The sequence below is a fragment of the Oncorhynchus mykiss genome, chromosome 11, assembly GCF_013265735.2.
Source record: "Oncorhynchus mykiss isolate Arlee chromosome 11, USDA_OmykA_1.1, whole genome shotgun sequence".
Classification (NCBI taxonomy): domain Eukaryota; kingdom Metazoa; phylum Chordata; class Actinopteri; order Salmoniformes; family Salmonidae; genus Oncorhynchus; species Oncorhynchus mykiss.
The window spans coordinates 46,067,882-46,085,163 of NC_048575.1; the positions used below are offsets into that span (position 1 = coordinate 46,067,882).

The following is a 17,282-nucleotide window of genomic DNA, read 5'->3' on the forward strand; positions in this document are numbered from 1 at the left end:
CACAAAATTTGCTGATAATCTCCCTCACAGCAAAACATCAATTGAAACAAAGCTAACCTATTATGGGTGACAAGATGGGGTGTATGCTAAGTATACATAGACTAATTGATGAACTTCATATAGGTCATTTATTAAAGCTTTGAGTACACGCAACCAACGTGAACAAACATTTGACTTAGCAGCATGTCGTCATAACTAAAACAGAGTATTTGAGTGGGCTTATTTCTGCAAACTGTACAGCCGCTGCTGGTTCAGAGACTTAGAAATATAGGTCCTGTGTTTGCCAATGTTAAATATCCATTCAATTCCAATGTCAATGTCAAACTAAACATGGTTCTCCCAAGCTTAGATAAACACCACTCAAGTACTAGACATGCCATAGCTAATCTGAAACCATCTTGACCGCGAAGCAGAGGTTGGAAATACTTAGCCATTCAATGAACACACTGAATTAGTTGCTAAGGGAAACCGAATCCCCTTAGAATAATGACCACGTACTGCAACTATGTCTTAAATACTTCGTAAAATGTATTTTGTAATAGTGCAACCATAAATAATTATTATATGATAGATACATATACAGTATGTACCAGTGGAGGCTGCAAAGGGGAGGACGGCTCATAATAAATGGCTGGAATGTAGCGAATGGAATTGAATCAAAGACATGGAATCCATGTTTGATGAATTTGATACCGCTCCAGTCATTACCACGAGCTCGTTCTCCCCAATTAAGGTGCCACCAACCTCCTGTGGTATGTACTCTTACTATGCAGGAGAATTCAACTTTCTTTCTTTTTTACACCATTTCTGAAATTAGAAGATTAATATACGAGGAAATAAGTAGATGAAAAAGGGTACTTATAAACCATGCTAACTGAAATCAGGCTAACTGAACAAGGATGAACGGAAGGTTACTTCATGCTAGCGCAATCGTGAAGGTCAGCATTCTCAAGCCTGGCCCAGATGTACACATTCAGGTGATCATTTTCCAATAAGAGAGCTGATACAAGGTAACCCAGCATAGATACAAATTGACATTTAGGACAAGGATGAAGAAATGCTATGTAAAGGCCCACAGTAACGTATAAGGCAGTGGCTGCTAGTGGAAGGAGAAATGGGGAGGGCAGGGGAGTCCATCCTCCCCACTTCTCCTTCCGCCAGCCTCCACTGGTGTAAGGGAATGACTAAAGAGGGAGGGAGCAGACACGGAGGGCTTCGGTAGGCGGTAGGGAGAAGTGAGCAGCCTGGTCCTAGATGTCGGAGCCCATCTCTGCACACTGCTTGTCTGATATGTGTGAGGCAAGGGACTCGATGATGTCCAGCAGCAGCAGCTGGCTGAGGGACCTCAGGTTGGGGAGCTTGGACACCTTCAGAAGGGGGAGGGGGAGAAGCAACAAATAAATAAAAAACTGTCACGATCAAACAAAGACTCAGGAAGAGCAAAGTTGTTGAGCAAAGCCAAAAGAGGGAGTGAAAAAAAATAGCGGATCAAAGTGCAAAACTGAAAACCCTGACAAGTAAGACATTACCAAGACAACTGCGGGCCGCATGAAATCGGCTAGAGGAAAACCCTGACAAGTAAGACATTACCAAGACAACTGCGGGCCGCATCTGGCTCGAGGGTGGCAAGTTTGAGCCCCTGGCGTAGAAAAAGAGGTACGTAGCATTTTGCTTGGTTAGTTAAGACAAAAAGATATTCCCGGAATGGCACTGTAAGGAGAGACGACAAGCGCGAAGGATAAGGTGCTTGGCTGTAAACTGTCTCTTCTCTAACCACTGTGTAGAGGAAGACTGGGGTAATCCATTTGGGCAACGGGGGGGGGGACTCCCCACAGAGTTTCCCCTCGGGGGCTTAGTTTAGCTGTGGAGTGGGAGGCAACACCCCCCCAGGGCTCCAGACACCAGTAGCCCACCCACCTTGATGAACTGGTGGACGATGATGTGCAGGCAGTGCTTCTTCATGTCCCAGGCCTGGGTCTTGTCCGCCGCCTCCAGGATCTGAAAAGAAGGACACGGAACTGAAGGGGGATGAATGCGGCACACACTAACAGGATACAGCTACAGGCTAGATTAGAACACGTGAGCGGGGATTAACGGTGGGTGCAGTATACCTGGAGGACGTTCTCCACCGTCACATTCATCTCCAGGTTCTGCTTGCAGTAGGCCTGTAGCCTGTTGTTGGAGAAACCATAGTAATATGGCGCTGCGAACAGGTAGCTGTTATCAAGAGTCAAGGCCGTCATTGCACGCAAAGATCAGTATTGCCAAGTGATAGTCCTGCCACTTCTAATGACCCAATATGCATGTAGCATTATACAAAATGGCTCCCCCATAGTATTGGACACAATAACAAATGAATGTGGAAGATGCTAGCCACGTATGGGGCCGAGTGGGGAGGATACAGAGAGTCTTCGGGAGGCATGTTAACGTCGCCGTAGTAGATATAGCGGAGCATGGACTCAAAGGCCTGCTTGCTGGGTACCATCTCCCCGATGGAGATGTTCACCTGGCCGTCCTCGGGCATGAAGGAACGGAACATCGCCTCAAAGTAGCTGCCCAGAGAAAGAGAGACACATCAACCCCATTTACAAGCCTGCACACATACAGAACGGACACACAAGCAGTCAGGGAAAGTAACTCAACACGAGTAATCAACCCCAACTTCTGATCAAGAGGTTGTGGTAGTTCACGTGTGGGATTCAAATAGACCTGAGTCGTGTTCAGTAGGGCACGAGACGTTACCGCAACAAAGTTTTGCAATGGGGGGGGGAATCAGTTAGGACATCCATGTTAAGATGTTTCTCCCCACTGATCACAGCCCTGTACAGTGACAGTACCTTGAGCGGGCGGCTAGTATAGCTTTATGGGCGGGCCGCGGGTGTCCGTCCAATAGCAGGACGATGTCACAGAAGTCCAGGCCGCCGCCCTCCAAGTAGGCCTTCATGTCCTGCACCAGGGAGGTGCCGATGTCCACGGGCTGATCCGAGTACACCCTGGGGGGAGGCTGCTGCTTCCGCCGGACTATCTCCACGATCAGAGGGGTGGACAGGTGCTCAAACTCCTTGGTCATGATCACCTGGTTAAAGTGAGTCTCCTTCACCACAAAGTTAAGACAGTGCTCCTATGGTGGGACAGAAGAACAGGTCGTGTGAGCGATAGATTGACAGAATATTTATTTGTTTTGCTAATGCTTGATTTTACAACCTGGAATTAGCAAAAACTCTCTTTTGGGTCGTCCTACCTTGAGCTGATCCAGCTGCAGCTTGTTGGCTTGTTCGCACACGCTCAGAACGTTCTGAAGGTCCACCGACGCCTCGATGTACTGCACACACAGCTGCTCCAGCCGCGACAGCTTGAAGCTCAGCGCCAGCTTGTAGACATCCATGATTAGCAGAACGTCCTGGACGTGACCTGAGGGGAGTCCAGGAAAACATTGACATTTTAGTCAATTGCAGAGGATCTTAAAAATCGCCACTATCCAAGAAAGACAAGTACAATGTAAGTGCTCTTTTGAAGAGGTTTCATATGCAGTATGTGTGGGGGTAAATATTTCCCTAATCGAACCCCTAGCTCTTACCCCCTGTACACTCCTGTTGACCTGAGAGGAGTGGCTGGGTTCAAGCAATATGGTCATTTATCCACCTTGCCTTCTGATAGGGGTGCCCTGGGGGCTGGGAGCTAAGGGTTGATTTGGTTATGAATAGGTATGAGGAAGCGGTGGGTGAACTCTGACCTCTGCGTGGGTACTGGATCTTGTCTGTGTACAGGAACTGCATCAACACCTCGAAGGGCTGGGCCTCGGCCTCTCTGATGTGCACCTCCAGCATCGGCTGGTTCCCCGAAGCCCTGGTGCCCCCTGGGATATCCCTGGGACCTCCGGCCCCCGCCCCCTCCTCACCCCCCTCCTCACTGTTCTCCTGTTGTTTAATCCTCTGCGCACAGATATAGGACACTTACAAACAGTCACTACTTCATGGGCCAGTTTCCCAGACATATTATTAACCCTAGTCCTGGACAACAACAAAAAGTCCTTTCAATGGAGGTTCTCCATTGAAAGGGCTTTTTAGTCCAGAGCTAGGCTCAATGTGAGTCACGGAAATCAGCCCCATGTGGGTTACATTCAAATAATTAGGAAATGGTCATTCCATTGGGTCAGTGGGTTAAGGGCATGGTGCTGGCAAAACCAGCAATGTGGGTTCGATTCCTGCACGGACCATGTTATACTGAATAATGTTGACAGTTCTGTAAGTGTGCCTCTGCTCCACCACGTCATTTATACATAGGAGACTGACGACTAAAGCATGACGAAGGTGAGTAGAGGACCCAAGCTCTCTCCACTTACCTGTCTCTGTCTATCCCGGGCCTGCAGGATCTTCTTTCTCAGCCACTGGCATCTTGCAGTCACGATGGCAATATGACCAAGGACTCTCTCCTCCCTCTGCAGTCGGAGAAAGAACAGGGAGTGAGAAAGAGAGCGGAGGTCAAAATAAAGAGGAAAAAAATAGGAAGGGAAGCAAAAAGCTGGACAATCCCTTAATTATTAAAAGGCAGCTGATCCACTTTTGTCCTCTACGAGGCAGGGTCGTGCTCATTAGGGCATGCAACAGGAAACGTTTTAAAACGTTTAGCAAAGGAAGACGAAAATGAGCGTTTCTTATAAGACCCTTAAGTCCCTGTTCCAGTCCGTTTAAAAAAATTAAATGTATTTGGTGCCTATTTAAAAAAAAAAAATCTCAGCTCAGTCTCCCAGCAGCACGTTGATTAGCTGTGAGGACCCACCTCTCCCAGGATGAACTCCACATCGCAAAACTGACGGTTCTCAAACAGCTTGCCATAGTCCTCGTGGAGCGTGCACTTTGGGTAGCAAGAAAACTGATGGAAAAGAATAACAAAAGTTCATAAGGGTTAATATGGGTAGTGAGCGACTAAATGGTCCTATTTAACCCATTTCATTTTCTTCAATCAATACGTCGATTGTTCCCACCATGCAGAGCAACACAGTGACACGTCGGGTAGCTGATTGTGTGTTTTGACCTTAAAAATGCTTTTCAACTCCCACAGACACCCACCTGGAATCTGTACATCTCCCCGCTGCGCACATTATTGTCCACCGTTCCCCCAAAGATGTACATGGCATCCTGGATCACAGCGGCCGCGTGGAAAAGTCTTCCACTGGGCATCTAGAGGGAGAGAGAGGATGGGAGAGAAAGAGGGAGTGATTAGGGCAACATGGACAAACGAGACCCCCACTGGTTTAGCAGAAGATCCCTTCAAAATGACTAGAAAGAGAGGAAAGCGGATGAGGTCAGTTCGTGATACAAGAGGCAAGAGATGCAATGGCTTTTTCCTCCTCAGCCATGTTTTAGAAATCCCCTAGATCGTGTTCATTAGGCAACAAACAGAAGACAACTAAATGAAACAAGGAGGGACTACCTGACAATTTTTTTTTCTTGTGCACAACGTTTTAAAGCATTTTTGTGACTATGTGCCCTAATGAATATGACCCAGCAGTCAGTGGCTCGTACCGCATTGACACAGGTCTATAGGCAATGGAAGATCCAAGGTGGACAATCAATTAGTCTATGGGGTCTTTGGCCATATCTTATTATTTCGCTCCCCAATTATGCGCATGCCTAACCAGTGGCTTGTTGAGCTATTCCATTCTGACTAAATACACAATGATGTTATTAAAGCTGCACTCTGTAGCTTATTTTCAATTCCCTCTGGAGATTGTTTGTTTCTGTAGTACTCAGAAGGGTTGGGTATGTGCGAGGAGGAGAAGAACCACCCAGATTGGCTTAAATCAAACAGCGGTTGTTTTTTTGTGTTTGTTTTGAGCTGTAACTGTATGGAGAAGAAAAGCTACGGCCGGGGGCAGCTTACCAGACGAGAGAGAGAGCAAACAGAGAGAGACATTTTTCTATTTGATTAAAGATATATTTTTTTTTACCAGGATTGACCCTTGAGATGAGGTCATCTCGTTTCCAAGGGGATCCTGGAAAAGGTAGAGAGCAGTGGGACTTCAAAACATATACGTGTAAATCAAATGGAACAAATGTAATGGATCGCATGCAAAAATATGCACATATCTTAGTGGGAAAACTCCACTCAAAAACTCTCTTTTGGTATTTGTTTTATTTGTGCATTGTTGATATAGTACCAAAATGTTTTGTATGTCAGCAATCAAGTTTAAGATATATCACTTTTAATATAGAGAAATACAGCCAGTATGATGCATTTTGCACAATATGATTCTGCGTTTTGCATCATACAGGCTGTATTTCTGTATTTTCATAATTACATACATCTTGAAAACTTGATTGTTGATGTACAAAACATTTTGTTCACTATATCAACAATTAACTAATGAAACAAATACCAAAAGATCGTGTTGGGGTGGAATTTTCCTTTAAGGTGCTGGATGAAAATAAGAAAAAAAGAATCTGAAGTTATGTCTTGCAACTCTGATACACTCCCACCGTGATTTATTGGGACGCACACAAAGTTGTATGTTAGGTGTCTCAATAAAACATTGTGGGAGCTTATTAAAGTCACCGTCTTTTTTCATGCTTGCTATGCAACTCATCTCTCTAATGTTCTGTAGTATTGGCAGCCCGATCAACACAGACACATGGGTACCTCTGACATCAAATTAGGGCTGCGCCCAAAAATATGACAATGCACCCGACAATGCAAACATGCCACGTTTTCACTTCTTTTCGGGTATAGAGAATACATTACAACCCATAAGCCCTTCCACCCTAGGCACTTCTGGGCATCTGAGATTATTTGATAGGTTGAAGCAATATGGAGAAAATTCCACCTAGCCCCTATCAGAGGACAAAGTGGAACTAATCCCAAATTGCTTACACCAATCACATTCTCTACAACTGCACAGGAGTAGAAGCTAGGAGTGGATTTGGGAATGGGTTTAAGACTAATCAGTACTAATAACTAGGGGCCCTACTCGGTGACCAGTTGGACACCTGCTGAGCACATACCTCGCTGTCCAGGCTGGGCTGGATCACCTCCCAGGTCTGGGAGTCCACGTCGTAGGAGTGCAGCTCGTTGGGCAGCGTGTTGTCGGCCGCGCCTCCAAACACGTAGAGGTGACGGTCGAAGGCCACCATGGTGTGGCCATAGCGCCTCTGGGGGGGCGGGGGGGAGCCCCGCAGCAGGTGTTCAGTCGGGATGCGCGTCCACCTGGGCGTGACGGGAGGATCGACAAGACAGAATCTCGGTCATCTGACCCTCGAACATCAGCAGCACAAGCACTCCCTTCGTAGTGTCATTAAATGCCTCTCTTTTGTGTCTACTCGTTCAGAATGGCTTTATTAACGTTCAGTCTGATCTGGCTTACTCACATGTGGCCCTTGAACTCAAACTGGAAGAGGTTGTTGGTGATCTTGGCTCCACTCTGGCCGGAGAACACAAACATCTTGTCCCTGCACACGGCTACAGGGAAGTTGCAGCAGGAGGGAGGGATCTCACCGCTCTGTTCAATCTGAGACACCACAAAAACAGAAATGACATCAGCATTTGCTTTCCTATGCATTTTTTTGTTGTTGCCATGTACAGTGGCTTCGGAACATAATCAGACCCCTTCACTTTTCACACATTTTGTAACGTTACAGCCTTTTTCTAAAATGGATTATATATATTTGTTTTAATCCTCACACACACAATATCCCATAAAGACAAAGCGAAAACAAGTTATTAGACATTTTTGCAAATGTATTAAAAATAAAAAACAGAAATACCTCATTTACATAAGTATTCAGACCCTTTGCTATGAGACTTGACATTGAGCTCAGGTGCATCCTGTTTCCATTGATCATCCTTGATGTTTCTACAACATGATTGCAGTCCACCTGTGTTAAATTAAATTGGACATGATTTGGAGAGGCACATACCTGTCTATTTAAAGGTCCCACAGTTGACAGTGCATGACAGAGCAAAAACCAAGCCATGAGGTCGAAGAAAGTGTCCGTAGAGCTCAGAGACAGGATTGTGTCAAGACACAGATCTGGGGAAGGGTACCAAAACATTTCTGCAGCATTGAAGATCCCCAAGAACACAATGGCCACCATCATTCTTAAATAGAAGAATTATAGAACCACCAAGACTCTTCCTGGAGCTGGCCGCCCAGCCAAACAGAGGAATCGGGGGGAAACGGGCCTTGGTCAGTGAGGTGACCAAGAACCCGAAGGTCACTCTGACAAAGCTCCAGAGTTCCTCTATAGAGATGTGAGAACCTTCCAGAAGGACAACCATCTCTGCAACACTTCACCAAATCACGCCATTATGGTAGAGTGGCCAAACGGAAGCCTCTCCTCAGTAGAGGCACATGACAGCCCACTTGGAGTTTGCCAAAAGGCACCTAAAGACTCTCAGACCATGAGAAACAAGATTATATGGTCTGATGAAACCCAGATTGAACTCTCTGGTCTGAATGCCAAGCATCACATCTGGAGGAAACCTGGCACCATCCCTACGGTGAAGCATGGTGGTGGCAGCATCATGTTATTGGGATGCTTTTCAGGGGAAGGGATTGGGACACTGGTCAGGCTCGAGGGAGAGATGAACGGAGCAAAGTACAGAGAGATCCTTGATGAAAATCTGCTCCAGAGTGCTCAGGACCTCAGACTGGGGCGACGGTTCACCTTTCAACAGGACAACGACCCTAAGCACACTGCCAAGACAACGCAGGAGTAGTTTCAGGACAAGTCTCTGGATGTCCTTGAGTGGCCCAGCCAGAGTCTGGAAATGAACCCGATCTAACATCTCTGGAGAGACCTGAAAATAGCTGTGCAGCAACACTCCGCATCCAGCCTGACAGAGCTTGAGGATCTGCAGAGTAGAATGGGAGAAACTCCCCCAAATACAGGTGTGCCAAGCGTCATACCCAAGAATTATTTTTATTTATAAATTATGAATTATAAATTATAAATTATTTTTATTTATAAATTTATGCTGTAATCGCTGCCAAAGGTGCTTCAACAAAGTAATGATAAAGGGTCTGAATACTAATATAAATGTGATCATTTATAAATAAAAATAAACTGTCAAAAATGTCTAAACCTGTTTTTGCTTTGTCATTATGTGTGTAGATTTTTTAAAATACATTTTAGAGTAAGGCTATAAACGTAACAAAATGTTGAAAAAGTCAAGGGGTCTGAATACTTTCCAAAGGCACTGTATGTATATGCATTATGTGTGGTTGGTTGCATGTCTATAAACTTGAGTGTGCTTGAAGATTCTCCTGTGTATGTCCCTTCGTTAAGAGAAGGTTCTGCATAATGACCTCCTCCCAACAGGCATGCTCTCGGTCCTGAAGACTGATGGTCCACATGTCATTTAACCTGCAGGTAGAGCAAACCATCAAATCAGTTATCTTTTTATGTAAACATCAGGACATTGTCAATAAATATGACACAATTGTCAAACAAACCTACCTGGCATTTCCATCGTAGCCAGCAAATATCCATAGCTTATCACTGTACACTGTGGCACCATGTGCTGACCTGGCCACAGGCAAACTGAAATATAAACAAAGACATGATTATACCACTGCTTGAAGCAATATGACAGACTAAGAGGTGATATCTTTTGGTAAACACATATTGTACTTCCCTATATCACAAATTACCTGCCCTCCACTTTCCACTCCGTCCACTGTCCTGTTGCAAACTTGTACTCAAAAAGGTCATTTTTGTTTTTAAGATTGGAGTTTGAGTAGATATCGCCAGTGTAGCCCCCTGAAAAGTTAAAATACAAGATTAAAGCTATTACGGACCACACGTGAAGTTAGATGAACATAAACTAGCAGGCATTGAAGAAAAACTCACCAAACACAAACATGCTGCTGCCATACACCACGGCAGAATGGTGATACCTGGGTGCAGGTGGCGTGCCGGTGGTGAAGGCTCTGGAACACATTCAGTTTGTCAGCCTTCAGTTCAAGTATGATGGATCTTATAGAACAGTGTTGTCAGTGTCATGTACAGTGCCATCAGAATGTATTCATACCCCTTAACTTATTCCACATTTGTTGTGTTACAGCCTGAATTCAAAATGGATTAAATACCCTCCCCCATCTACACACAATACCCTACAACGACAAAGTCAAAACATGTTTTTAGAAATGTTTGCAAATGTTGTGAAAATGAAATACAGAAATCTAATTTACCTAAGTATTCACATCCCCGAGTCAATACTTTGTAGCAGCACCATTGGCAGTGATTACAGCTGTGAGTCTTTCTGGGCAAGTCTCTAAGGGTGCGTTGCACCAACATGGATTAACACTTAAACTGGGTTAAATCATGGTTAATCTATTAATCTTGTTGCACCAAATTTTAAACCTAGTTTTAAATTAAATCATTCCTCTAATCTAAGTTTAGTTTTCATTTTAAACCTAGATTAAATTTAAGCCTGTTGCTCAAAGAATTTTTGTAAAAATATACATTTAGATTGAAGATTAATTCTAAACTACCACTTGAGGTGGTTTAACTGATAGAATGGTAGCATATCTACTGTGGAGAGACCAAAACAAGAGAGAATAATTAGAGACAGGTTGAATCCTGTTGAGTACACCTGGATTGTGCAACATTTGACCATTATTATTTTCTAAATTCTTCAAGCTCTGTCCAATTGGTTGTTGATCATTGCTATACAACCATTATCACATCTTGCCATAGATTTTCAACTAGATTTAAGTCAAAACTGTTACTCAGCCACTCAAGATTTGCCCCAAACATAAGACTTTGTATTCAGGACAAAAAGTGAATTGCTTTGCCACATTCTTTGCAGTATTACTTTAGTGCCTGGTTCCAAACAGAACACATGTTTTGTAATATTTGTATTCTGTACAGACTTCCTTCTTTTCACTCTGTCAATTAGGTTAGTATTTTGGAGTAGCTACATGGTTGTTGATCAATCCTCATTTTTCTCCTGTCATAGCCATTAAACTCTGGAACTGTTTTAAAGTCACCATTGGCCTCATGGTGAAATCCCTGAGCAGTTTCCTTCCCTTGAGTTAAGAAGGACGCATGTTTATTTGTAGTGACTGGGTGTATTGATGCACCATCCGAAGTGTAATTAATAACTTCACCATGCTCAAATGAATATATATATTTTTTTCCATAGGTGCACTTTGCGAGGCATTTGAAAAGCTCACTGTGGTTGAATCTGTGTTTGAAATTCACAGCTCGACCGAGGGACCTTAAAAATAATTGTATGTGTAAGGTACAGAGATGAGATAGTCATTCAAAAATTATGTCAAACACTATAATTGCACAAGAGTGAGTCCATGCAACTTATCAAATCAACTTTTATTGGCCACATACCTGTGCTTAGCAGATGTTATTGCAGGTGTAGCGAAATGCTTGTAAAAATGCCCTGGCTGTATGTAGTAACACAAAACATTCTCTGGGCTAATAATGTGAGAAATAAAACAGAGAAAAAAATAATACTGCAAAGTTTCCTAAGAGCTGGAAGAAAGGCAGCCCTCTCTGTTGGCACCATCCCCCTATGTGACTTGTTAAGCAAATGTTATCTCCCGAACTTATTTAGGCTTGCCATAACGAAGGGGTTGAATACTTATTGACTCAAGACATTTAAGCTTTTCATTTTTTATTAATTTGAGAAAACAAATCTAAAAACATAAAACCACTTTGACATTATATATATAAAATATATAAGCAAACGCTTTTATCCAAAACGACATACAGTCGTGCGCGCATACATTGTGTGCAGGCCATTGACAAAAAAAATCTCAATTCAAACCATTTTCAATTTAGCACACCAAAATGTGGAGGGGTGTGAATACTTTCAGAAGGCGCGGTATATTTAAAGGAATTTGTGAAGGTGATTCTTACCGGCACCATGAGCAGTCCTTCACATCGAAGCGCAACAAGTCATTCAGCATGTTTTTCCTGTCAGAAGTCAATAGGGGCTTAGTTAGATCACTGAGGATTTCCACACGACCTCGACATTGCAATGCAACCACATGAATATGTGACTCAAACATGTCTTACCCATTATCTCCCCCGAATACATATATGGCATCCCTGTATGCCACAACGGTATGCTTGCTGCGTCTGCAGAATTGAAAATATGTTTTACATATGCAACTGTCACAATGGTCACACCAGCAATCACAAGGAATAGCCTAACAACATTGTCGTCAGCACCGCAGCACTAGCTACAAATAAATGTATAGTGACATTAGTTGTCAACTCACCTGGCACCGACAAACTCATCACACGGTGGGAGCCTTCTCCAGCGATGGACAGTCTCGAATGGGCCGAAATTAAGTGTCAAATATTCCACACTGTCCGAGCAGCTATGGTCGAAATCAACACTTGGTGCAACTTTGGTGGATTTACAAGACATGGTTACATGACCATCACATCCAACCAATCTCTTCTTAGCTGTCCATAGCAAGACCGTGCCCTCTAGGTCAAAAGCCACCCACCCTGGGATTATGCTGATACAGTTACTAGATGAATTTGCAGATACACTGTTTGTCATTCAGTTAGCTAAGCTTTCCTTTCATCTTAAAATCGTCCTTTTTACTGGCGAAAGGGCAACCAAGAATAGGAGATGTGACTTAGCTAACGTTACCCGAACCGGCTAGCTAAGCTAGCTAGTTAACGGCCACTGAATAGCCAGCTAGTTACAAATAAATACATCGGGATGATAAATCTTTAATATGTTCCCCTCTATCTAAAAAAAAAAATGAATACTCCAACAATGTATATACCATTAATATCTATGTTACCAAAAGTGGCATTTACTAGCTACAACAATCGTAATGTTTTTCTTGCTGCAAAACAAAAAATGTCACAAATCGCCCACGCCCCTGAAACTGTTGCTGGAAGTTGTAGTTTATACAATAAAGTTTCTTATAGTTCTCAATATATCTTGAAATGTATTAGAACATCATTTCCCATGAACAACAAAGAGTCTCATCCATTGGCTCTCAATGGGGAATATTTAGCCAATCACAGTAAGAAAGTGAGTTGCTCGCTTTTCTCTTCGATTTATCCGCACGTCATCGTGTGCAGTCGCCAGAAAATGAAACGTTTTTTTTCCAAGTACTGTACTGTACATACAGTATGTTCCTCTGGTCTCTGCCTTCAGAAAGTATTCCTACCCCTTGACTTATTCCACTATTTGCTGTGTTACAACCTGAATTAAAAAATGATTAAATATATGTTTTTCTCACCCATCTACACACAATACCTCCTAAAGACAAAAACATGTTAGTATCACCTATGGCAGTGATTACAGCTGTGAGTCTTTCTGGATAAGTCTTTAAGAGCTTTGCACACCGGGATTGTACAATATTTGCACCTTTTTCTTTTTCAAGCTCTGTCAAATAGGTTGTTGACCATTGCTAAACAGCCATTTTCATGTCTTTCCATAGATTTTCAAGCCTAACTAATTTAAAACTGTAACCAGGCTACTCAGGAACATTCAATGTCTTCTTAGTAAGCAACTACCGTGTATATTTGGCCTTGTGTTTTAGGTTATTGTCCTGCTGAAAGGTGAATCTGTCTCCCAGTGTCTGTTGGAAAGCAGACTGAACCAGGTTCTCCTCTAGGATTTGGCATGTGCCTATCTTCATTCCATTTCTTTTTATCCTATAAAACTCTCTCGTCATTAACGATTGCAAGCATACCCATAACATGCAGCCACCACCATGCTTGAAAATTCAAAGAGTGGTACTCAATGATGTGTTGTGTTGGATTTGCCCCAAACATAACGATTTGTATCATGACATAAAGTACATTTCTTTAGCTTTATGGTGAAATCCATGACAGGTATTCTTCCTCTCTGACAACCGATTTAGGAAGGACGCCTGTATCTGTGTATTGACTGGGTGTATTGATACACCATCCATATTGTAATTAATAACTTCACCATGCTCACCATAGGCTCCCGAGTGGCGCAGCGATCTACGGCACTGCATCTCAGTGCTACAGGACACCCCGGTTCAAATCCAGGCTGTTTCACAACCAGCCCGCATTGTTTGGGTTTGTCCGGTGTAGGCCGGCATTGTAAATAAGAATTCTTAACTGACTTGCCTAGATAAATAATTAAAAAAATAATATTTAATGTCAGATTATTTTTTATTTGTACCCATCTACCAATGGGTGCCCTTCTTTGTGAGGCATTGGAAAACCTTCCTGGTCGTTGTGGTTGATACAGGTGTTTGAAATTCACTGGTCAACTGAGGGACCTTACAGATAATTATTGTAACAAATTGTATGTGTGGGGTACAGAGATGAGGTGGTCATTCAAAAATAATGTTAAACACTATTATTGCACAGAGTGAGTCCATGCATTTCCTTAAGTGACTTGTTAAGCACATTTTACTCCTGAACGTATACCTGCCATAACAAAGAGGTTGAAAACTTATTGACTCAAGACATTCCAGCTTTTCATTTTGAATTAATTTGTAAACTATTTCGAAAAACATAATTGCACCTTGACGTTATGGGGTAGGCCAGTGACACGAAATCTCAGTTTAACCCATTTTAAATTCAGGGTGTCAAGGAGTGTGAATACTTTCTGAAGGCACTGTAAATTCCACACTGATTACCGCTCACGAAAAATCTTTGTACTCAGAGACACTGAACCACGTTACAGACAAAATGACACACACGCATTTGTGTTTACACATTATCCGTTGTTACTATCATGACTTTATGGTAAAGTGGATGTAAAATAGAGATGATAAAATGGCTTGAAAAGAAAAGCAGAATGCAGCACATCAAGATATCATTTGTGAAATATTAACATAGGGAACAGCGTTCATAATAAAGCAATACAACAGACACCTTTTTAATTTGGTCTTTATTTCGAAAATACAAGAGTATCACTTTCTAAAATTGGCAGGGCTGATGGGTTAGATCCGACTATTCAGTATTCACATTTTATTGTCCTAAATTTGCCCTCAATATGTTCTTGAATATGTGTTTTTCATAAAGGGGAATCTGAACTTGTTGTCATTGAAACCAACCAAATAGACAAATGGAGAAATGGTTCGGGTCAGTTTTCAATAGTATTCAATTTCACCATAAATAAATAGAGGGGAAATTAAAGGGACCATTTGCCCCCTATAAACACAAAACACACTTTAAAGCGGGAGAGTGACGTATGTTACAATGCTATGCATATCTTCAGATTGTAACTGCAAACGTTGCCGTTCTCAAGCACCTACCGGGTACATTACATTTTGCAAACATGCACTGTATTTATGGGAAAATAAATGTAGGTATTTGTTTCATTGGTCAATTGCTGCAGTGCTTAATTTGAGCCGGATCCAGTTGGAACAGGTTTGGCACTTCTCCGTTTTTAACATTTTCGTTCCAGAACCCATTTGCCAGGATCCAGTACATCTTGTGGCATGAACAATTATTTTCACTGTTTACAATGTAAAAAATATAATAAAAGCAATCTGAGTTAATTCAACTTTGACTCCTGCCCCGTAAAAAAAACGTAATGAGAAAACGTGCCTGATATTCTAAGAATGTGTCCATGTTGGGCTGGACCGGGTTTATGGTTTGCCCAACATTGTGCCCTATACCAACGCGTGACCATTGCTGTGGTGAGAGAAGGAAGCACGACTGTATCCTTTACATAACTAAAATGAGATTCACTTTCTATGACCTCTCTCTCTCCCTCTTTCTACTCTGATAGACATGAACCTTCAACTCTCTTCTCTCCAGCTTTGCACTTCATAATTTATTTCCTTATATAATCATAGCCACAGGAAGGTTGCTGGAGGTGCCGCAGCAACACTGATAGATTGAAATAGCCTACATTTGCCAACGCTGAAGAATTACCACTGTCTGTTCAGGAAGAAATTAAACAATTCTGTATACTACATCAGGAGTAAAACTATAATTCACCCACAGAGGATCAATAGCTTATAAAAAAAATGCTGGCTAGGTGTGGATTGTGTGTAGCCGAACCGCAAAGGCATGCCTACAGTCCGGAACGCGCGGAAAATCTTTCAGTGAACAAACAGCATGCAGCCAAAACAGGCATTTCACAATATTTCCAAATACAATCGCGGGAAAACACAGGTTGGAAAGAAAATGGATCCTGCTGAAAAGAAGGCTAACCTGTTATCAACTTCCAAATAGGCATATTGAGACAACAGCATTGTTTTACAAAGTAAAGCAAGAGAGAGATACGCTTTTTGGCACGAGTGCATCGGCCATCACCGGCGAGTGAGCAGCGCACAATTGGGAGAGTCAGTGAAATTGCAAAGCTTTTTTAGGACTATCATTTCCTCCTCATATTGTATACTATGTGTCTCCCCGCACACACAGGCCTAAGCTATTGATGAATTCAAGACAAACTCATTTCTAGTGATCTCAGATTCTCCGTGTCAAAGTTGCCTGTCATTTCGATCATTCGTGAGGTATTAAAAATAGTATGCTAAAGTCTCCATTAATCTAATATGATGTAGAATTAATTTCATTCAATGTTTTAATAAAAGGCCACATTTTTCACGGACACTAAGCTCCATTTCCCCCCCCCCCCCCATATGTAGAATGTATGCAAGCGCTTCTTCTCTACCGCTCTATGCCAGTAGCAAAAGCTATGATAATGCTGCATGGAATTTATTATAAAGGTGATTTTTTTCTTCATGTATTCTGGTACATCAGAGCCCCGCAAGTCACCCCCCTCTCTGGCACACTGTTCTGGCACCTACCAATTTACAAATTAAGCACTGCATTGTTGATATAGTCCCAAAATGTTTTGCTTGTCAGCGATCAAGTTTTCAAGATATATAACTTTCAAAATACAGAAATACAGCTGGTAGGATGCATTTTGCATCATATTCTGCAAAACACAGCATCATATGATTCGAAATGCATCATACTAGCTGTAATGGGGCGGCAGGGTAGCCTAGTGGTTAGAGTGGTTGGTTGGAAGGTTGCAAGTTCAAACCCCCGAGCTGACACGGTACAAATCTGTCGTTCTGCCCCTGAACAGGCAGTTAACCCACTGTTCCTAGGCCGTCATTGAAAATAAGAATTTGTTCTTAACTGACTTGCCTGGTTAAATAAATGCTGACATGCAAAACGTTTTGGGACAATATCAACAATGGACTAATGAAACAAATACCAAAAGATAGTTTTGGGGTGGAGTTTTCCATTTAGGCAAACAAGTCAATACTGCTGACACATAGGAAGAGTTCATCATTCCATGATTGAGGAGGCTGTGCTAAACAAACAACCGTATGACCTTATGCAGGCATT

General features: G+C 42.5%; 1 protein-coding gene across 1 annotated transcript; it reads right to left on the reverse strand.

The window, feature by feature from the left end:
• Positions 1 to 109: 109 nt before the first annotated feature.
• On the reverse strand, positions 110 to 12,874 carry lztr1 (leucine-zipper-like transcription regulator 1). Its single transcript, XM_021620977.2, has 20 exons — positions 12,242 to 12,874; positions 12,036 to 12,098; positions 11,877 to 11,933; positions 9,849 to 9,928; positions 9,650 to 9,758; positions 9,456 to 9,539; positions 9,305 to 9,362; positions 7,365 to 7,504; positions 7,002 to 7,203; positions 5,951 to 5,995; positions 5,070 to 5,180; positions 4,780 to 4,872; positions 4,343 to 4,438; positions 3,734 to 3,932; positions 3,242 to 3,411; positions 2,838 to 3,121; positions 2,403 to 2,552; positions 2,112 to 2,217; positions 1,918 to 1,998; positions 110 to 1,367 (listed from the first exon to the last, which is right to left on the reverse strand). Exons 1-20 carry the CDS (start codon positions 12,529 to 12,531, stop codon positions 1,251 to 1,253), a joined length of 2,535 nt encoding a protein of 844 aa, XP_021476652.2. The 5' UTR covers positions 12,532 to 12,874; the 3' UTR covers positions 110 to 1,250.
• Positions 12,875 to 17,282: the final 4,408 nt, after the last annotated feature.

Excerpts from the sequence above, each read along its gene's own strand:
- lztr1 (XM_021620977.2), bottom strand. The coding sequence starts at position 12,531 with ATGACAAACAGTGTATCTGCAAATTCATCTAGTAACTGTATCAGCATA. Across the intron at positions 12,099-12,241 it reads GATGAGTTTGTCGGTGCCAG|ACGCAGCAAGCATACCGTTG; the intron begins GTGAGTTGACAA and ends TCAATTCTGCAG. Across the intron at positions 5,996-7,001 it reads AGCCCAGCCTGGACAGCGAG|GATCCCCTTGGAAACGAGAT; the intron begins GTATGTGCTCAG and ends TACCTTTTCCAG.